General features: G+C 38.1%; 1 protein-coding gene across 8 annotated transcripts in view; it reads left to right on the forward strand.

Moving 5' to 3' along the window:
• The window catches only part of LAMA2 (laminin subunit alpha 2), a 437,012-nt gene that overhangs the window by 99,929 nt on the left and 313,929 nt on the right, over window positions 1–23,154 (forward strand). For all 8 annotated transcript variants that reach the window (XM_060692226.2, XM_060692227.2, XM_087882793.1 and 5 more), the window contains exon 3: window positions 1,629–1,741. In XM_060692226.2, the coding sequence (XP_060548209.2) occupies window positions 1,629–1,741 (113 nt within the window). The remainder of the gene's footprint in view (window positions 1–1,628; window positions 1,742–23,154) is intronic.

Raw genomic sequence — 23,154 nt, forward strand, 5'->3', positions numbered from 1 at the left:
GGATTATATATTGCCATTTGTGCTTTAAACCTCTCGTTTTTTATTTTTTGAGGATCTCAGCAATACTAGCCAATCACCTTTGTTTTTCTCCATCTTTCTCTTCCCTTCAACCCATTCATTAAAGATATACAAAACTCCTCAATTCTGGATTGAAACATTCCATTCTGGAAAACTCAGGAGCATGGGCTACTGAGCTGGTTCAAGATCAGAAAGGGTGTAGGGTCTCCTGCTTGGGTAGGGAGGTAGGACTAGATGACCTAAAAGGTCCTTTCCATTAATCTGTTAAATCTGTTAAAGGCATGGTTTAGCAATGGGAAATAGTTCAAGATATTCTAGATAAAACATTCCTGATGAAACAGGCCTATTTGATGATTAGATAAACTCCAGAACACCTCAAACTTTTTCCGATGGAGAGGATTTAGTTATGGTAATCACCAGACTCCTCCTGAATAGCATGATCCAAAAGATGAAGGTATGGTCTGAGGAAACCATGTATATTCCACAGTTCTCAAAACATTCCTGGAGCAATGAATTTTATATCTCCACATTGTTTATTCTTTTTTTCATATATTCTTGTGTATGCTTTACTTTATCACATATCCAGCTTGTTGCATTCAGCAGCCTCATATGCTTGTGAAGTATTCCATAATTAAGTCTATTTACATAAGCTTTACATAAACATGATCATAAGCTTTTGCTAAATCAGCAAATGCACAACAAAACGTACTCCCATTGTAAGCTAAACTTTGTCTTATGGAATTATTTTCAATCGTCGGATGGTACTTTGTGTCCTTCGAACTTGCTTCTTTTCCTGAAAATGTTTCGTTACCAAGCTAGATAACATCTTGAGCATTTTCCGGTGCCATTATCCATTACAATATTCTCTTGTCTCTGATATTTCAGGAGAAACATGCTTTTTACATGTTTCTCCTTTTACATGAACAAATTCAGCTGTGAAAGAGGCCAAAAAGGGAGACAGGCTAAGATATTCAGATGATATAAAAGCTAGTCTTGCTGGAACAAGTAATCTCATCCCCAGGATAAACTATCTAATCTCTTTTGTTTCCCGAGTTGTAAATTGAAAGTTTCCATAGACATTTAGTGATGCACCTGGAAACCAAAGACACACAAACTAATACTACTTTTAGTATAGTAACAGAACCTTGCAAGACAGAATATGCTTCCTCTTTCCTTCCTTCCTTCCCTCCCTCTCTCTTTTATCTTTATGAGAATTAGAGAGGGTCATGTATGAGAAGCTTTCTCAAATTATACTTCTACTCCAATTCAGATTTTTTAAATATGACCATTGTGTTGTTTGCAGTTCTTTCTTCTGTTCCTCAAGTTTATTCCTTCTTCCCATTACAGATAGACAAAGGAAAGTTATGTCACCATGTAATCCTGTCTTAATTCATTTTCTAAAGAACTCGTTGAATTGAATTTCATCACAAAGCAATGCATGCGCCTTTCACTGTGTCGGCACTGTGTCATAAGAAACTTAGAAAAATAATTTTATCTAAGATATTATACAGCATGTTCTATTTGCACTCATATGAAAACAGAATAAAGGGTAAAGAAGAAGATGAGTTTCATTTTGTGCTAATTATTTTTTTAAATTTTTGGTTCAACAGTGAGACATCCCATATCAAATGCAATTGATGGCAAGAATACATGGTGGCAAAGCCCTAGCATTCAAAATGGAATGGAATATCACTACGTGACCATCACACTTGACTTACGGCAGGTAATCTTTATTCTTAAGATTTATAGGAGAGAAACTGACTGAACCAGGGGGAGGAGTCAAATGGGGACTTAGTCTAGAATCCCTACATGGTCACAGCAGGATGAAGTCTGAGCCTCCCTGAATGCCTTTGAACCTCATCTGGTCTCATCCAGGTAAAAATTGTTAGTCGGAGAAGATATCCTGTGCATAGATTTGAGCAATAAATCAACTAATTTAATTCTTCACGTGTGAATCTGGTTGTTCTCACCCAGCTGAGATTGGATATTATAGTTTGGTGGTAAAATTTCTCCCGTATTTCTCCATAGGATTCTGAGCATCCATTTTATCCTGAAGTATCATCAGGTCCTGATTAATTAGCACAAACACTACCAAATGTGAGCTATTCACAGTCGCCTGATTTTTACCACATTATAGCAACATGTTATAGTTATTTTTTGATTATTTTTCATTTAAATAGTTATCAGACTTATGTGGTAAGAAGCAACTATTTAACAAGATTTTTCAGTGTGAAAGTCAGTGTGACTGGTGTCTGCTCAGTGATACATGCTTGGCATATAGAACTCGTATTTTTAATCCAGACGTTTCCAAATATGGTATGAAGAGGTTCAGTCTTGTCAGAAACTGAAGAGCTAGACTCAGCCAGCATGAAATGTTTTGAACTAGTTAGACCAGTGGTGGGTTCCTCCCGGTTCGGTCCAGTTTGGCTGAGCCGGTAGCGGTGACAATATGACGTCACCGCCATATGGGTTCTCCCCCCACCCTCCCACATTATTCTTACCTTTTATTTGGTCCCACCCCCAATCTATTGCTGCCTCCTGAGTCCCAGCTGATGACTAGAGGGAAAAAAACTGTTTAAACTCTTGCCGCGGGGCTTCAAAGGGCCGTCCTACAGCTGATGATGCAAGGATTGGTCGTAAGTGCGAGGACCTTCCAGAAATGACTCTGACCAGCTAGCCCTGCCCACCTAGTCACATGACCTCCAAGCCACACCCACAAAATAAGCCACACCCACAGAACTGGTAGTAAAAATATTTAGAACCCACCCCTGAGTTAGACTAATAGTCTAATGGAATGTAAATGACTATGATTGTTCCTATATTACTGTAGCTGACAAACTCCCACCTAAATGTTCATAATAGTGGTCTATTCACAAGAATAGACTAAGATCCTAAGGGAATTATTTCTCTTATTGAATATGTATAAGAAAGATCCACCCACATTAGCATTTGCTTGCAAGTACAGGGGAGGAAGATCTACATTTTATTTTTTGTGAATATGCAGTATCTGTCTTGGAGTCAAAGGACTAGGCTGCTAATAGAAGAGAAAGAGATATAAATGGTACAGCAGTTTTTCCTTAGGATTCAAATAAGCAGGGTTCATAAAACTGATAAAACCCTCAGTCTTCTATTTATATCAACATCAGAAAACTCATAACAACTCAGTCCTCCCTTACCAGTTTTGTTTATGTGCAAAAAGAAAACTGTATAAACGTTTTACAAAGCTGGAAAAATGTACGAACTCTCAGAATTGCCCTAGAATCTCAGAGAGACAGATAGACAGAGACAGAGACAGAGAGAAGGCCCTTACTGAGATTCTGTTGTAGACATTAGAACTGAAAATTCTCTGGTGATATTATTCATCTTATTCAAGGTTATAAGAGAGAATTAAGACATTCTACTTTCAGAAGTAGCCTCGCACCTGCTGCACTGGGTAGCTCCAGCTTCCATATCTACTATTCTATATATAATATTGAATGTAATACTGGATAAAACAAAAAAGCATTATGAAGGGTTGTTGTTTTTTTTGAAAGGATAAGATCAAGACTTTGTTTATTTCTTTGTTGAAAAGTACAAGATTTAGCTGTTAACATTATAAGTCATTTACTGGTAGTTCCTTATTAAAATGCTTCAACCTTTTTATAAAACAGATTGTGCATTTCCTATTCCTACTAGCCATAAGATGAAAATTGCAAGAATACATTAGCAGCTGCTCTTGATAAATATGAATGTGCATGGAAAGCTTTTAGCAAATTCTCATGTTACTTTAAAAGAAAAAAGAAAAATAATTACAGTTTACTTCATTAAATAAATCTAGACCTTTGGGGAGCTGCATTAAACCTCCTTGTTGACTGTCCAATGTAGTAAATAATAGCAGGACATAATAGAAAGATAATGTAGTTGTACAAGTTAGCTGGGTAAAGAGGAAATATGTATTTTTAATATAATATTGAGTGATGGATCTGGCTTGGGATGCTTTTTCCTGCCTTCTAGAATTAATTTTTATAAGAGTTTCCTGTAAAAAAAAATTACAGTCAGCTGATAGCCCATGATATCATTAAGCTCAACTGGAAGAGTACTTTGGAACAAATACATAGACTTTCAAGTTACACTATCTTAGTTACGTTTTACAAGCTTGGGTTTCATAATGCATACAGAATTGTTTTAAGATGTGTTACTTAAGACATAGTAGACTTAAAAAGTATTTCGGTTTGAATTATTCCACAGAGGCAAGAGAAGAGAGGTATGTTGCACATTTATAGTAATTTTGTTCTCTGTAAAAGCCATCCTTTCAACAGAAATGGATTGTAGTGTACCCCATTGGTGAGCAAAGTTCTGTGATTCAGTAGGGAGCCAATTAGAAATGCATTTCCTTCGTTGTGATTCTGAATTTGACTGCAATAGAGCTAGCGAGTTTAGACCAGTTCTCTCACTGCAAAAAAGATAAAATGAAGAATGTGTGTCATACTACCTTGTCAGGTTCCTAAATGCTGTAAATAAGGTTCCTGGATTACGGAGGCCAGTCATAGATGAAGATCTGTTTAAGTAGGTAGATGGAAGCTTGTAGCTATCATTCCCATATCTTCATGTAATGGAGTCATAGTTTGAGAACTACTCTAAAAGAATATATCTTTTCTTTTATGTACACCGAGAGTGTATGCACCAAGACAAATTCCTTGTGTGTCCAATCACACTTGGCCAATAAAGAATTCTATTCTATTCTATTCTATTCTATTCTATTCTATTCTATTCTATTCTATTCTATTCTATTCTACTCTACTCTACTCTACTCTACTCTACTCTACTCTACTCTACTCTACTCTACTCTATTCTATTCTATTCTATTCTATTCTATTCTATTCTATTCTATTCTATATGAACTGAAAACGTTTCTGAGAACTACACAACTATATAACCAGTGGTGGGTTCCTCCTGGTTTAGCCCGGTTCGGCCGAGCTGGTAGCAGTGATGATATGACGTCACCGAACCGGTTCTCTTTGTTGGGCCCCCCCGCTCCCCACGTTATTCTTACCTTTTATTTGGCCCCGCCCCCAATCTATTTGCTGCCTCCCGAGTCCCAGCTAATCAGCTAGAAGGAAAAAAACTGTTTAAACTCTTGCCGCGGGGCTTCAAAGGGCTGCCCTACAGCTGATCAGTGTTATTTATTTATTTATTTATTGGTTCGAGTTATATGCCCCCCTTCTCTGGAGACTCAGGGCGGCTTACAATGCGTTAAGCAATAGCCTTCATACTTTTTGTATATACCTGCTTAGTAGGGCTTTCACCTCCCCCCCCCAAGCGGTATTCTTTTTTATACAAAGTCAGCTTATTGCCCCCACAATCCAGGTCCTCATTTTACCTACGTCGGAAAGATGGAAGACTGAGTCAACCTTGAGCCTGGTAAGATTTGAACTCGCAGTAATTGCAGGCAGCTGGCAGCTTAAGTGCCAGTTAACAGCACTTTAGTCTGCTGCACCACCAAGGTTCAATTAAAAGGCAGTGTGGTGGTAGACCAGTGCGCTCGAAAAACAAATGGGTAGACCGGTGCCTCCAAAAACAAATGAGTAGACCGGTGCATCCAAAAACAAATGAGTAGACTGGAACTCTCCAAGAACAAATGGGTAGACCGGTTCAGCTCTGCAAGCAGTTAAAAGCCTGGTAGACCAGTACCTCTGCTAAATCCTAAAGAATTGTCACATGACCATCAAGCCACACCCACAAAATAAGCCACACCCACAGAACCAGTAGTAAAAATTTTTAGAACCCACCCCTGTATAGAACAGTCTATTTACAGAGGTTATGAATTCTTGTTCATGGAGGTTTCTAAAAAGAGGATAGATAACCACCTCTCAAGGTCACTTTAATTGGTTTTCCTGTGCATTGCAAAGTTGAACTAGATGTCCCTGTGTGATCCATAATTTTAGGATTTTATAATCAAAGTATCTTTGTAAGTATGTACACACATACAATATATGTGTATTGCCTTCTGTACAGGTTCCTGCTTCAATGATTCAGTAGACCTATAGAGTTAAGTACTTGAAATTAAACCACTGAAGCCAATAAAATTAAAAGAGGCTGCCTTTATAAAATATGACAAGATAAACAGTCCTTATGAAACCTGCATGCTTCTAGATCAACAAATATTTGTTCAATAACATAACCCATACTAAAGCTTATCTCTTAGTGATGTGATTTTATTAGTGTCGAATATTTTATACTGCTGCCTTTATCCCTAAAATCTGGAAGCTGGTTTATTTTAAGAATCATGCTTACAACTGTCGCTTATAATATTTCTAAGTAAACATGCAGGACTTTGATTTAATCCTCATTGCCATAAAGTAATCTAATATATTCTAGCATATATCCAGTTTTGGAATGCTATTCAACACTACACTACAATTTAAGCCAACTTAAACTTGAAAAGTTTCAAAGTATTAAAATAAGACAAAAGATTAAACAAATATTTATTTTATTTCATATATTTATTTATTTGATTTGTTTGTCAAACATGTACAAGGTAGCAAGTATAAGTATGAACATAAACATGAACAAAGGAAGTAAATACAGATAAATGGGGACAGTAGGACAGGAACGGAAGGTACACTGGTGCGCTTATGCACTCCCCCTTTACAGACCTTTTAGGAATGGGGTAAGGTCCACGGTAGACAATTTAAGGTTGAAGCTGTGAGGGTTTGAGGATGTAACAACGGAGTCGGATAGAGCATTCCAGGCATGACCACTCTGTTGCTAAAGTCGTATTTTCAGCAATCGAATTTGGAGCAGTTTACCTTGAGTTTGTATCAACTGTTTGCCCGTGTATTATTGAGGTTGAAGCTGAAGAAGTCATTGACAGGTAAGATGTTGTAGCAGCCAATTTTGTGTACTATGCTTAGATCAGACCACAGGCAGCACAGTTCCAGATTGTCCAAGCCCAAAATTTCAAGCCTGGTGGCATAAGGGTACCGTCAGTCAAATTATGTCGACTGGCAACTCCCAGGGGGAGGGCCTTCTCTGTGGGGGCTCCAACCCTTTGGAATGAACTGCCCCCGGAGATACGGAATATCCCTGATCTCCGTGCTTTCCGCCGTGCCCTCAAGACCCTGATGTTCCAACAGGCAGGGCTAAACATACAAACATGTGAATGATTTTTTAAATGTTATCTAATTCTGGGTTTTATTTAATTGACCAAACTAAGTAATAATTTTAATTAGCAATTTTATGATGTTTGTGTGTCTATATTTTTTCTTGACTGTACACCGCCTTGAGTCCTACGGGAGAAAGGCGGTATAGAAATATAATAAATAAATAAATAAGGGTTTCTATTGTGAGTAGAAGAGTGGAGTACTCTTCTCATGAAATATCTCTGTACCCACTCAATCGTATTAATGTCCAATATACCGTGTGGATTCCAGTGTGGATAGATGAAATTGTGACAGGTTTGAAATATATTTTGGTTTTTAAATTACAGGTAATCTTTGTTTTATCAAATGTCCTGTTTAGTGACCATTTGAAATTATGATGGAACTGAAAAAATAACTTTATTATCTTCATTCTTCACTCTTACAACTGTTGCAGCATTTCTGCAGATTCAGATTTTGTAATCAGTGGGCATTTATAACCATTGAGTGTTCCACAGTCTGAGCATCACAATTTGTGTACTTCACAGCTGGTTTCTGATAATCAGAGGTAATGGAGAAACCAGCAATAAAATTGCAAGTCGTGGCCACATGATGATCACTTAATAATCATGGGAGATTTGCTTAATGACTGCAGCGAAAGAAAGTTGTACGTGTGTCATGTCATATGATGTCTTACTTACTGACTACATCTTAGCAAGAGTTGCCAGTCCCACCTGTGGTTGTTAAGCAAAAACCACCTGTATAAAGCAGTAATAGTTATGACATACTTTTAAACCTGGTTGTTTGCAGAATAAATGATAGTATCAGGGATGGATTCTAAATTTTTTTACTACCAGCTCTGTGGGCATGGCTTATTTTGCGGGTGTGGCTTGATGGTCATGTGACAATTCTTTAGGATTTAGCAGAGGTACTGGTCTACCAGGCTTTTAACTGCTTGTAGAGCTGTACCAGTCTACTCATTTGTTTTTGGAGGCACTGGTCTACCCATTTATTTTTGCAGGCACTGGTCTACCCATTTATTTTTTTTATTATTATTATTATTTTATTTTGATTTATATGCCACCCTTCTCCAGAGACTCAGGGCGGCTTACAATGCGTTAAGCAATAGCCTTCATACTTTTGTATATTTTATACAAAGTCAGCTTATTGCCCCTACAAACCGGGTCCTCATTTTACTTACCTTAGAAAGGATGGAAGGCTGAGTCAACCTTGAGCGTGGTGAGAATTGAACTCGCAGTAATTGCAGGCAGCTGGAAGCGAAATACTACCTTTTTAACAGTAGCATTAGTCTGCTGCGCCACTCAGGCTGCTCTTTTTACAGGCACTGGTCTACCCATTTATTTTTGCAGGCACAGGTCTACTCATTTGTTTTCTTTTAACACTGATCAGCTGTAGGGCGGCCCTTTGAAGCCCTGCGGCAAGAGTTTAAACAGTTTTTTCCCCTCTAGCCGATCAGCTGGGACTCAGGAGGCAGCAATAGATTGGGGGTGGGGCCAAATAAAAGGTAAGAATAATGCAGGGGGATGAGGGGGTGGGGAGGCAGAACTGGTTCGGTGACATCATATCGTCACCGCTACCAGCTCGGCAGAACCGGGCCAAACTGGGAGGAACCCACCACTGGATAGTATGTAGCAAAATCTTTGAGTACAAGATATTAAAAAGATATTTCTACCAGCTATTTATTTCAGAAATTTTAAATCTTTAATATCTTGGTTAAACTCCTTTATTAAGAACAACACTATTGCTAGCCTCAGAGTTGGATGGAGATACTTATCTTTCTTTTATACTTTTTAAAAATTGGTTACTTTTTAAACCTTGCCAAATACTTAGTTGTTTTCTAAGTAGTCCTCTTATTACATCTTAGGAAACCGGAGTGTATTAGGACAATCATTTTTGTGCTCTTAAAAGTTTTTTAAGAGAGTTGGAGACCTGGACTACTCTGCCAAGCCATCAAGGATTGATATAGAAGTAGACAATCTGTGATATTCCAAATATCGCTGGACTACTATTTCTAAAATCTCTCAGCAAAGGCCACAGGGATTGTGATTGTTGTAATTCACTAACTTCTGGGCTATCATTGATTAACCTCTACTGAAATACTTCAGACCCTGTTGTCTCTCATTATTAACCAGCCTGACTCTTGGACCCAGTAGGACAGACCCTTGGATCCAACTGCCTTTACTTCATCAAATATTAATTAGTGTTAAAGAACTGAGAATAAGATCTCCTCTGTCTTTATTATAAGCAGATGATGAACGTTTATCAGTTTCAGACAGATGATTAATTTTATTTGGTCTGGACTTTTGATCCCAAGTGGATCCCTACACTAAAGTTCACAGCTGTTTTAATCAGCTGAAAACAGATGTTATATTGGCATTCCCACACATTCTGAGGCATCTCTTCCTAGTCAAATCCAAAGTTTTGCACAATCCTACTGCACATCCATCAGCCTATATTGTTTCATGTGTTCTGAATTTTAGTTACTTAACTTTGTTTTTACAGCCAAATTCCAAATCAGTATAGGGTAGTGTACGATAAAAACCCAAATGTTTATAAAAGCAGGGCATAAATAAATAAATCAGAAATCATTCTAAAAATTTCAATCCCTTTCATAAATGACTGTAGTCAAAGATAAAGTAGTAACTGATGACAGATCATTAGTAAATGATCCTCTGAACAACTCAGCTTTTAAGTTTCTTCTACAGCTCGGGAACAATGGAACTCTCTGGTTGTCTGGTGGAAAGTTCTTCTATAGAATAGGTGCCAGTGCTGAGAAACAAGGACATTTTCCTTTCCTCTGGTTCCTACATGGAGAGGGAACCCTCAGTATCCCAACCTGAGATCATACAAGACAGGTGATGTCTATATAAAGTAGATACTTGGGTGCCAACCATGTAGAGCTTTAGAGTCAAAAAGAGCACCTTGAGTTGTACCTAGGAGCCTGTTGATGACCATTGCAGACCCTGAAACTTTGGATATATATACAAATATTGTCTCACAACTGCCAACAAGTGAACTGTTGCCCTTGGGACCAGCTGCCAATTTAATTAATTTTCAAAGCAACCCATTTGGACCTATAAGCCCATAAGGGTGGGACAACCATGACAAACCACTAACAACCCATGTCTGGAAATTGAAATTCTGGAAATTCTTCAACCATATTAGCTGAGAAATTTCCAACACTAGCCCAGTCATCCAAGAAGGGCCTTTGTTGCACATCAAGGCAGCCAGTACTATAATGGTCTGTAAGTTTTTTCTTGAGAGACAGGAAGAGGAGACTACAAGGCATTGGTCAGATTAGCCCAAAGAAGGAATGGGGACATGGCAAACATCTCAGAAAGTACTCTCCTAAGGAACTTGGATTTAAAAGCAAGGGAAAAGAGATGTCGTTTCAGATTTGCAAGATTCTGTTACTGCAAACTTATGATAAAGGTTGGGTTGGTACTCACTGGTGCTTCTTGTTGGATAAACTTGAAGGGCTGACATCAATCTTGCAAGTCTGAAAGTATATCTCTCCATTATAAACATGTTTACAAATATACAGCAAGTATAAAAACGTCTTCTTGAGATGTTTATGAGAAAACAGCAATTACAAAATGTCTGTGTTAAAATTTCAGAAAGATAACTTTGGCTCAGTTTACATTCTGCTGAAGGGCTAACGGCTACTTTTGCATCCATAGGAATTAAGAATTAATTAACAGAAGAAACTCTCAAATGGGTGCCATCTAGGCTGCTTTGCCATCTAAAGTAGACTATTAAGTTACAGGTTCCTTGGTTGAAGACTATAAAGGACACAGTAATGTGATTTCTTTTACCCAATTCTGTTCTCAGAATGCCTGCTACAGTCTGCATATATCAATCTGGCGCCAGATTCTGTTGAATTCACTGATACAGAAATAACTGCTGTATACCTGATTAACTAACACATTATACTATTTATGAATGTGTAAAGAAAAAAATAATTTTGTTGATTAAACTTTGGCTGAACTAAGTAATGAAGTCATCACAATAAACAAAGAGCCAAAACTCATTCCTATCAGATCCATGAAAGACATGCATGGAAAAAATAAGCTTCAATAGGTTAAAAGCTATATATAGTTCTTATACTGTGTTTTCCCCAAAATAAGACCCTGTTTTATATTTTTTTGAACCCTGAAATAAGCATTGGCCTTATTGCCATGCACTCAAAAGCCCAGTTGGGCTTATTAATCAGGGGATGTCTTATTTTGAGGGAAACATGGTACATATTATTTATTTTATAGATATGTGTATAGACATCCAATTGTACTTCTCTGTGTGAGGTTGTTCTAAAAGTTACATTGCACAACCAGCTCTTAACTAATGAATTTATTTTGAGTTAGAAGAGCAGGTGGGAGCACTACACAATAAGATTTCCTGCTTCATTGGCTAGTTCTATGTAGATTAATGATTCATTTCATCCCAAAATGAATAATATTAATGTAGTGAATAACCTTTTGTAATATGATACAGTTTCCTGTGTCTTATGAGCCATTTGTAAATGGGTATTGTAAGTTATGAAAGTGTGCTTCACAGTATGTCCTGTACAGATTGAGGCAATTACTCGTGAAAATAGAATTACTTGTGTCATATCATGAAGATCATACTGTTTAATATTCTGGGAAGCTTTTTCTATTAATGTATAACTTAGATTTACAGGTAGTCCTCGACTTACAACAGTTCATTTAGTGACTGTTCAAAGTTACAACATCACTGAAAAAAAGTGACTTATGACTGTTTTATACACTTATGACTGTTGCAGCATCCCCATGGTCATGTGATTTACATTTGGATGCTTGACAACTGACTCACATTTATGACGGTTACAGGGTCAGACTCACAGAGATCTGTGATCGTCTTTTGCGACCTTCTGACCAGCAAAGTCAATGAGGAAACCAGATTCAATTAACAACCCTGTTGCTAATTTAACTGCTGCAATGATTCACTTAACAAATGTGGCAAGAAAAGTCATAAAATGACAGAAAATAAAATTTCTCACTTGACAACATAAATTTTGGGGCTCAATTATGGTCATAAATTGAGGACTACCTGTACAACTCATGCTGTCCAGATTATAGGGTATAAAATAGTGTTTACCAACTATTAAATATATAACATATATACAAATAAGATACATATGATATATACCGTACCTGTGCAAAAGACCCCAGACTTTTCTTCAACTATTCAAGAGCTTGACCAAGTTTTTAAGAAGTAAAAAAAATCTTAAATAGCTTCCATGATTTATACATGCATATTTTTTTTTCTGTTATTTAAACTAATACATTAATTAGCTCTGAGATTTGACTCAGATTTGAGAACAGTCACCACAAAACATGATAGCGTACATTTTGTTGGCCACAGCACCAACAGGTTGCATTATCCACATTGGCCCATGATGTAACATCCCCCAATGAAAGCTATTGGCTAGCTATTGAACAGTGAGATATCTCACTGTGCTTGCAAATTAACTTTATGCCTTTATAATCACCTTCAAATTCTGCCAATAGAGGGAAGATCCCCATTCTGTTTGGTTGTGCTGGTCAGAGGTAACAGCCTGTAGCTTAGTAACAAATAATTTACCAGCTGTTGCTGCCTATAAGTGTTTTTGCCACACAATTTTAATTTAAAGTTCATTTTTGTTAACATTAGGAATTACCTTGTGATTTTGCCTGGTAAGATAACACTTTCATTACTTTCATTATTTCGTATTACTACTTTGTAGTTACTTCATTTGTTATAGCTTCCCTTATATGTTTGATTTTTTAGGAGTTATTTTTTTGGGGGGGGGACGCAGATGTGGGAATAATCAGTTATTGTGATGGGGAAAAGAATAATTTGTCTTGTAGCTTTGAAGTAATATGCTTTCAATGCGTTCCACCTAATAATTATTCTGTTACAGCTCTATTCATAAATGTCCTCTTTCAACAGCTACTATTTTCTTAATATCTGATTCTATTCCTCAATGATAGCCTAGTTTTTTTTTAATGTAAAATAGATACAAGGTATATAGGCGCCTCATGGCAGTGAACTCTCTGAGGATCTGAAAAAATGAATTGTTGCTCTACATAAAGATGGCCTAAGGCTATAAGGAGATTGACAAGACCCTGAAACTGAGCTGCAGCACAGTGGCCAAGACCATACAGCGGTTTAACAGGACAGGTTCCAGGCCTCGTCATGGTCAACCAAAGAAGTTGAGTGCCCATGTTTAGCATCATATTCAAAGCTTGGCTTTGGGAAATAGACATATGAGTGCTGCCAGCATTGCTGCAGAGGTTGAAGGGGTGGGGGGTCAGCCTGTTAATGCTCAGACCATACGCCGCATGCTGCATCAAATTGGTCTGCAGGGCTGTCGTCCCAGAAGGAAACCTCTTCTAAAGATGATGCACAAGAAAGCCCACAAACGGTTTGCTGCAGACAACCAGACTAAGGACGTGGATTTCTGGAACCGTGTCCTATGCTCTGATGAGACCAAGATAAACTTATTTGGTTCAGATGGTTGTGTGGCAGCAACCAGGTGAGGAATACAAAGACAAGTGTGTCTTGCCTACAGTCAAGCATGGTGGTGGGAATGTCATGGTCTAGGGCTGCATGAGTGCTGTCGGCACAGGAGAGCTACAGTTCATTGAGAGAACCATGAATGCCAACATGTACTCTGACATACTGAAGCAGAGCATGATCCCCTCCTTTGGAGACTGGGCCGCAGGGCAGTATTCCAACATGATAACGACCCCAAACACACCTCCAAAATGACCACTGCCTTGCTAAAGAAGCTGAGGGTAAAGGTGATAGACTGTTGTGGCCCGCCAGCGGCCTGTGCAGCTGGTAGCTGATTCCGACAGCAAGGAGACTGGTGTGGTGATTCGCCAGCAGCCTGTGCAGCTGGCACCCGAGTCAGACAATGAAGAGGCTGGAGAAGAGTTGATGCCAGAGGTGGGGATTCACCCAGGGCCTTCAGAACCTCCAGAAGCTCCCATAAGTGAAGAGGAAGACTCTTCTCAATGCACAGGCGCGCAGAGCTGCCAAAAGGCAGGAATGGCTCCTCAAGAGGAGGTCTCCTCGAGATAAGGCTTGGGGCTAATTGGCCACTCCCCTAGCCTATTTAAGGAATGATGATAACTGAGGCAATTTGCAGAAAACAACTTTGTTCATATTTCTTCGCGTATTGACTCCAGAAACATCTGATCAGCTCTTGCTTCTCTCTTATCATTTTTCCTGCAAATTGCTTCTGGGCATTCTGCCAACCACAGTAAGCTTACAGTTAACTGAAAGACTGTACCTCAGAATTGAGTTATTATTTCTTGGACTCTTGTCGGCTGTTAATGAAGTTAAATTAACAGCCCTTGTTCAGAAAAGACTGATTTAAACTGTACTTGTGTTTGAACAACTACTAAGAAAGCTCATTAGTAGTCCTTAATTAGTAAACTAAGGTTTGTATGGACTTTGTGTGTGCTGCGTTCTTTGTGGTCCATAGCTGAGGCAGAACATGGACTGGCTAAGCATGTCTCCAGACTTAAACCCTATTGAGCACCTATGGGGCATTCTGAAATGGAAGATGGATGTGCGCAAGGTCTCTAACATCCACCAGCTCCGTGACATCGTCATGGAGGAGTGGAAGAGGACTCCAATGGCAACCTGTGAAGCTCTGGTTAACTCTGTGCCCAAGAGGGTTAAGGCAGTGCTGGAAAATAATGGTGGCCACACAAAATATTGACACTTTGGGCCACATTTGGACATTATCATTTTACATTGCAGCCAAATGTCATTTCTTCAGTGTTGTCACATGAAAAGATATACTTAAATATTTACAAAATGTGAGGGGGTGTACTCACTTCTGTGATATACTCTATGTGTGTGTGTGTGTCTGCATACACACACACACACACATATTATATTTCGCTGATAAAGAAATAAAGGGAGACTAGTATAGATCTATTTCAAGATCTTTAGCTCTCATCAGCTAGCCATACCCTTACTCGGATTCGAACTTGGGCTTCCTGCATGTTAGGCAGTTGAATTAACCTTCTGAGCCACAAGTTTTCCTTCCTTCATCAGCTTGAGCCAGGGGAAAGATTAAGTGTTTTTCTATCGAGACACCTGGTCTACCCCAACATGTGGGAGGGGGCATTCTGCTCTCTTTCGCCTTTCAGCTCCAATCCAGGAGCCCTCAAGCAGTCGCATTCACAACAAACCATATTATACCAAATTTATATTTTGCTGATAAAGAAATAAAGGAAGACTAGTATAGATCTATTTCAAGCTTTTTAGCTTTCATCAGCTAGCCATACCCTTACTTGGATTCTTTATCAGCAAAATATAAATTTGATATAAAATGGTTTGTTGTTGCCCTCCTACGGCCTCCTCCACGTCTCCTGATGTACTGGCCTGTCTCCTGGTAGCGCCTCCATGCTCTGGACACTACTGACAGACACAGCAAACCTTCTTGCCACAGCTCGCATTGATGTGCCATCCTGGATTAGCTGCACTACCTGAGCCACTTGTGTGGGTTGTAGACTCCATCTCATGCTACCACTAGAGTGACAGCACCGCCAGCATTCAAAAGTGACCAAACCATCAGCCAGAAACCATAGGAACTGAGAAGTGGTCTGTGGTCACCACCTGCAGAACCACTCCTTTATTGGGGATGTCTTGCTAACTGCCTATGCTTTCCACCTGTTGTCTATTCCACTTGCACAACAGCATGTGAAATTGATTGTCGATCAGTGTTGCTACCTAAGTGGACAGTTTGATTTCACAGAAGTGTGATTGACTTGGAGTTACATTGTGTTGTTTAAGTGATCCCTTTATTTTTTTTGAGCAGTGTATATAATGAATGCACAGAAGATTTGACAGCGCTTGAGTTTCCAGAACATGATTGATGTTAGCTGCTTCTTTCTATGTCCAAATTAGAGTTTGTTTTAAAAATCCAAAGTCTCATATCTTCCCCCTTTAGCCAGAACTGGAACATATATATATAGATAGATAGGTGAGAAGCCCACTATATTATGACCTCTTTAGAATCAAATGTTTATTTTGTTTTATTATTTTATTTCTCCAATTTATATAATTATCTGTGTATTCAAGAAACTCTGGGCAGAAAATAAACAAAAACAAAGACCAATATTAAAACACACACACACACAAATGAAAACCAAGAGATGTGTAAAAGTGTAGCAAGAGAAAAAAATTAAAAGGACAACAGTCAAGACATTTATGGATGTTTGCTAAATCTGAAAAAGTCTGAATGTTTCAGTTTGGAACTTTTGTTTACCTTTAAAAATGTATTTCCTGTTCAGAAAAGAGTTATAGATGTATTTTTGATAGGCAGAGGGCTTATAAATGTATTTTCCATTAAAGCATGTGCATACACAATATTTAGATTTCATGGCGAGAAAACCCGTTGATGAAAACAATTGCTAACAGTTAAACCCTTTAGAATGAAACATAGTTTTTGATAGTAGCACATTTGTTCATTATTTCTACTTGAGTAATATAAGCTTTGGCAATCGTTTTGGTGACATTGTTTTATACCAGCAAGACTTGCAAAGTGTCTGGCTTTATTTTGGTGAACACGAACTTGTGGCTGTGAGCTATTTCATAACTGCTGGTTTGATATGAGCAGTCCTATTTATGTTTTCCTCCTCCTGAGTTCACATCACGGGTGGGTTCTACTTACGTTTACTACTGGTTTGCAACGGGGCCGCACGCGCTTGCTTGCTTTGTGCACACACACATGCTCTTCTGCGCATGCGCAGAAGTATTCTGATGACGTCAGGGTCGGTGGGCGGAGCCTCCCTCCGGTTTTACTACTGGTTCTATAGAACCGGTCTGAACCGGGGGTAACCCACCACTGGTTTACATGGACATTAAGCTTACTGTCTGCAGGGCTGGATCCTGTTTTTCTCCTTCAGGACTCTGCACAAAGCTTCATCTACATGAAGGCCATGAAGATCCAGAAGATTTTCAATCAGCTTTGAAGCATTTACTTTCTCAAAGATTTTCTGAGCTACTTAATTATTCTTGTTCGGCCCATAATCCAATGGGTATAGATTTCTTCCTGACTATGCAAATGGAAAAGATATGACGTTCAAAACTGAAAAACAATCAGAAACATTGGTATTATCATATTTTGCAGTGAAGTCCATTGTGGAAAGATCTACTTTGCTTTAGGGCAATATACATTTTCCAGTGAGCTACTTAATTTCTACTCTGAAGTTTTCTATGAAACAAACATAGCCTTTAATACAGCAGCCCTCAACCTTTTGGGCACCAGGGACCGATCACCAGTTCCATGGGGAGAGGTTTTTCCACGGACCAGAGGGGGCATGGTTTCGTGTACTGCCTGCATTCCATGGATAGGGCTTTGCTTGTTTGTGCAGCCCGGTTTCTGGCATGCTATGGCCGAGTGCCGGTCCATGGACTGAGGGTTGGAGACTTGCTTTAATACATGTTCAAGTGGAATTACATCTTCTTCTGATTTATAGCACCTCAAGATTTGTTGTCATTTTCTAATTCTAAATTTTGTTAATTTCTGCTGGTTTCCATAATCCTCATGTTTTTTTTCTTACTAGTATTTAATTGAGCAAATAAAATATCTACTAATCTTACGTTTCTCATGTTGTAGCTGGTTGTCAAAGACTATTCTGTTCTTACCAGCTATTGTCTTTCAATCTAAGTGATTCATAGCAATCAGTATATGGAGTTTGGTCCACAGTTCTATGGAATGTAAATAACTTTGCAATTTTTTTCCATTAAAAAACAGCTTTTAGAATTTTTCTCAAAGGCTAAAGTGGAAATACATTTTTTTAACCAATACATGATTCAGTTTGAGGCTCTGTGTACTGTAGTATTAAATGCTTATTGTGTTTCATCTCTATCTTCATATGAATAAAACAAAGCCTGCTCTCATAGGAGTTTAATTCAGAATTTTAGTTGCATTTTTCATGAATGATTTAACTAATAGCATGAAATGAGCACAAAACTGACTGCACTTCATACAACATAGTCCATCATGAGCAGTGTGATTAATGAAAGCATTGAAGCTGATAAGTTTGATGACTGATACTCAGCCTGGAAATATTGTTGATTGCTATGTCCAGACCAGACCAAATCTATATAGCCAAAATTTAGATTTAAATAGAAGATTAGTTCTCAAATAGAACAATTCCAAGGCATGGAATTGGCACCTAAAAAGATTTCTAGAAATATACAGTATTTAGCCATGTAGAACTTGTAATTTCATCTACTGCTGTCTGGATTTGGAACTAGCAAGATAATTGTTACAACTGAAATGAAAGTATATTGCACTTTTCTAAATGTTAAAGGAAGACATTGATCTTTTAATAGATAAAACCAGATGGCTTTATAGCACAGTACTTAAGTGTTTTTGCTCATGAACTTTCCACATATGGGTTAAATGAATTCTTCAGTAAAACATTGAATGTGTTATTTACCACTAGCTCATCATAGATTTCACTGGAATAAACTTCTATCTAAATAGACTTAGATAGAAACCTTAATTAAAAATTAAGTCTGGATAGCCTCAATTCCTTCCTCCTTGTATGAACATTTAGGGAAGATTCATTTAGGGCAGGGCTGTCAAACTCGCGGCCTGCAGGTTGGATGCATCACATGCTGTCCATGCCCACACCCGGTTTAGTGAAGGGGAAAAAAGTCTCGATACATCATGTGACGCTGCCATGATGTGAGTTTGACATCCCTGATTTAGGACTTTAAGGAAAAACTGTACATGCAGAATGGAATCCAGAAATGAAGATACAAAACAGGACAGAAATTAATATGGACCGATCTGAGATCAAGAAACCAATTTCCTAATGGTGGCATCCATTTTCAATGGTAGCTGTGTTAAAGACACATGTTACTTTATTAAATGAGTCTATTAGGCCCTAGTCAAATTAATCATGACCATAGCAATCAGAATGAATTAGGACAACAAATGTGAAATTTCCTTTTTTGCTAAGAACTTCACAAAACCCAGCAATAAACAGGGCAGGAATGTTAATTTCCCCCCAAAAAAATGTCAGATTGAAGAAAATGAAATTCACAGAATGGTTACCCTACATCTGAAATTAACTCCGGATCTATACATTCAGCTATCTTTGAAAAGTTGAATTAGAATTGCCACAGGAAACAGCCAAAAAGTAAGCAAGAAAATTTATTCATAATTTATCTATTCATTACATGTATATCCTGATGCAATCATGTAAGCTTCTTATTGGCTTATACAATTTGTAGAAAATAATTAAAGTGTCCAGCTAAATCTAATAAAAATATTTAAGATCAGTTTAAAACCCCACCAACACCTGATGGACCAAAACAACACAAAGAAAAAAATCCAAATCCAACTTATTTAAACTATGTACATACTTCACTAAATAATTCTAAATAGTAACCAGTCTATGAAACATTGCTGTTTAATTATTTTCCTGATAGAATCAGGGAGAAGGCTAATTTCACTCCTGCTGGAAAGCTTTTCCAAAGAGTAGGTGCCACTGCTAAAGAGTAGGATCTTCTATCTATTCAGTTTTTAGACATTTCACCCAATAGGTCCTTCTAGTAGAGCTGATATTGGTTTGGTCTTGGGATAGCTAGATACCATCATAGGTCAAAATGAACATTATAAATTGCACATGAAAGTCTATTGCAAGCAGGACCCAAAGTACAGGCATAAAATGCTTCCAATAATGGATGGCATTCTGGACCAAGTATAGCTTCCAAGTGATCTATCCAGGCAGCCCCATATCATATGAATTGCAATAGTTCAACCAGATTGTAATGAAGACAAGAATTACTATGGCTACAGGGTTTTTTTGTACCAAAAAGGGTACAGGGTTTTTTTGGTCAAAAAGTGTTTCACCAAACAGAGTTGGAAAAGGGTCCTACAGACCTTCATCTACTATCCCCCCAGCAAAAGCTGTAAGTTTAGAAGGGCCTGCGTATCATAAACCTAGTCCTTTGGGGGCAGTGCTTGTTATCAAGAATTCAGAGAAGAAATTCAGAGAAGATCCTGATGGACAAACAGTAACTCTGTTTTGCTTGTGTCCGAACTGTCCATTTCATTCCATCCAGACCCTGAGAACCTCCATAAGGCATCAATGACATCTCCATCACAGCTTGCAATTGTAATGTAAAGTTTGGTTTCATATATATTTGATAAGTTGTACTCACAACTGCTACATAACTTCTCCCAGTGGTTTCATGTAGATGTTAAAAAGTGGAGGATGGAGAGTTAATTCCCCAAGAGATTAACCACTGAGCTGACCTCTCTTTCCCTATTAGGGAGGCTAAAAAGTGGGGGAGGTTGTGGTAGCCCACAAGAGACTGATTGTAAGAGAATAAGAACCAATCCCTGATACTGACCACTGAGCTGACCTCTCTTCTCCTCTTACCATTGAAGGAAGAGTGGAAACTTTGTAATCTCCAATTCTTGAAGGCAATCTAGAAGAATACCATGGTTGATGATAGTGGAGGCTGCTAGAAGATCTGAAAGGACCAGAAAAGGTCATCCACCAGAGCATACCATATCTGTCCTGTATCAAGGCCTGGACCCTGGCTGAAAGAAATCCAGACCTGCTTTTATTATGAAGCACTGTAGCTGATTTGCTGCTCATCTCAACAATTTTACCTAACAAGGAAAAAGGGGAGATCCTGGGAGCCAAAGTCCAGCATTATCAGGGTTAACAAAGAGAGCTTCTAGGCTGTGCAAATTTCAGCATTTTTGTGATAATTTTATATTGATCAACAACTGCTGTATGATTAGAGACAAGACTTCGGTGCCTTTGGCTATGCTGACTGTAAGCTTTAATCCCCACACACCTGTGGGGACTACTTAGGGGAATCCTGTTCTGGGGTCCCAAACTAAAAAACTCAGTCCATTGCCAAATGTCCTTGCTTGCCTAAACATTTAAACAAGAGTTTCAAGAAGGATGCTCTAAGTTAATAATCACAGTGAACAGAGTGGCAACAATTGAAAAAAAAGGTAGTGTTAGATCAGGTGTGGGTTCTACTTACCTTTACTACTGGTTTGCAACGGGATCGCACGCACGCATGTGCAGATCGCCAATGACAACATTTGGGGCGGTGGGCGGGGCCTCCCACCGGTAACCAGGGGCAACCCGCCACTGCATTACATTCTCTTCTGAGGTCAGCCATGGTTCCTGATTGCCTGCCTGGGTATTTCAGTCATGTATCTGGTAACAATCAGAACCAATATACTGCTTCTAGAAAGCAGTGCTAAACTAATGTTAATGTGATACTTAGTTGATGGGGCAGCTCTTGCCTCTTAATTCAAAGCTCTGCCTAAAACTCAGCAGTTAGAATGTTTGATTTTAATAATTCACACTTTTTTTTTCTTTTTGCTCATCTCAGTCCTCTGTGATCCATAAAATGTATCACTGGAGGAATGTAAATACAAATGGATGTCTTTAAAACAGCTATGCTATTTATTCTAAGCCCTTCTTCTTCAAGAACTGGAATTTGAAAGTTGAAAATGACTTCTCATGATAATAAATCAGAAAACTACTGTAGTAAAATATAGTCATTTCCTGAAGAAATCTTACATTATAAAGCATTCTGAAACAGGCCAATACATATCAAGCAGGATCATTTTGTGAGATGGTAAAATATGTTTTAGATGTATTTCAGCTGCATTGTGTCGTTTCCATGAATGGCACCCATTTGTCTAACTCACTTTGGCCGTGACTGGCTAAAGTTTATTCTGTCATTTAGTGGAAAACATCAGAAAAGTAGAAAAAAATTTCTACTTGGAAAATGCCAGGAAGGGGAATGACTAAGTGTTATAATTGCTACTATATGCAGTAACAATTATATGTCTGCTGTCTCTGTATTTCTCTCTCTCTCTCTCTCCCTCCCCCTCCTCTCTCTATGTGTGTGTGTTTGTGTGTGTGTGTGTGTAGTGTATATGAATGTATGCATGTATGTGTGAGAGTGAGAGAGAGACAGAGACAGAGAGAGAGAGAGAGAGAGTGAGTCTAATTTTGCTGTTATATACTTCAGGAAGTAAATAATGTGTGTGTGTTAGTTACAGTAATAAAAACCTATACAAACTAATTTTAGAGAAAGGAAAATAAAAAGAGAGTAAAAAGTACAGAAAGATAAAGAACAAACAATGTGAAATGAAGAAAAAGAATAGAAATATGCAAATATGCAGTCTTCATCTAAACAAGTATAAACAGGTTGGCAGCTCATCACCCCTATAAGATTATAGATATTTCTTCTTCCCAATGCACATCCCTTATCTATACGCAAATGCATAATACATCAACTCTTCAATCCTGGTGTCGGCAAAGTACATAAAGAGTTTTTAGTCTTGATCAGATAAACTAACCTTATATTCTTTCCTCTTACTTATGAAAGTCTTAATCTTTAGTTCATGCAGATATTGTCATAGGATTTGATCTTTTTTCAATTCTTTGTCTCATTACATAGGATTCTTTGAGGCTTTAACAAGCCTCTTTTGTAAATCCAATAAAAACACATTATCCAGATCATTCTCTTGATTTATCATTTGCATTCCCCTTTAATTTTTAAAACTTCAACCAGCTCCTTTTGTATATCAGTGAAGAGTCCTTATCCCTGTTATTCTCTTGGCCTGCTACTCATCGTTCCACTTTGAATATCTCCTCTAATTTAAGCCACACTTTTTAAAAACCCATTATTTCTACATCAAGCAAGAATTGTTTCACATCTGTCATTCCTTCATTAACAGCCTTTAAACAAAGTCTATCCATAGAAGCAGACATTAGTCCTAATATTACTGGGGGGAAAAAATAAGAAGTACAAACTTTTGTGTTGAGGTTGATTTACAGTGTTAAATCAAAATCAATGGTTAATATAATTTGTAAATGTTATCCAATGTGTTACAAGTTACTTGGAATAGAAAAAATGTTTATGAATGAATGTAGGAATACTGTGATGCTTTCAGGTTTAGAAAATGTTC

This window comes from Pantherophis guttatus, chromosome 1 (genome assembly GCF_059756535.1).
Source record: "Pantherophis guttatus breed Tessera chromosome 1, ASM5975653v1, whole genome shotgun sequence".
NCBI classification, from domain to species: Eukaryota; Metazoa; Chordata; class Lepidosauria; order Squamata; family Colubridae; genus Pantherophis; species Pantherophis guttatus.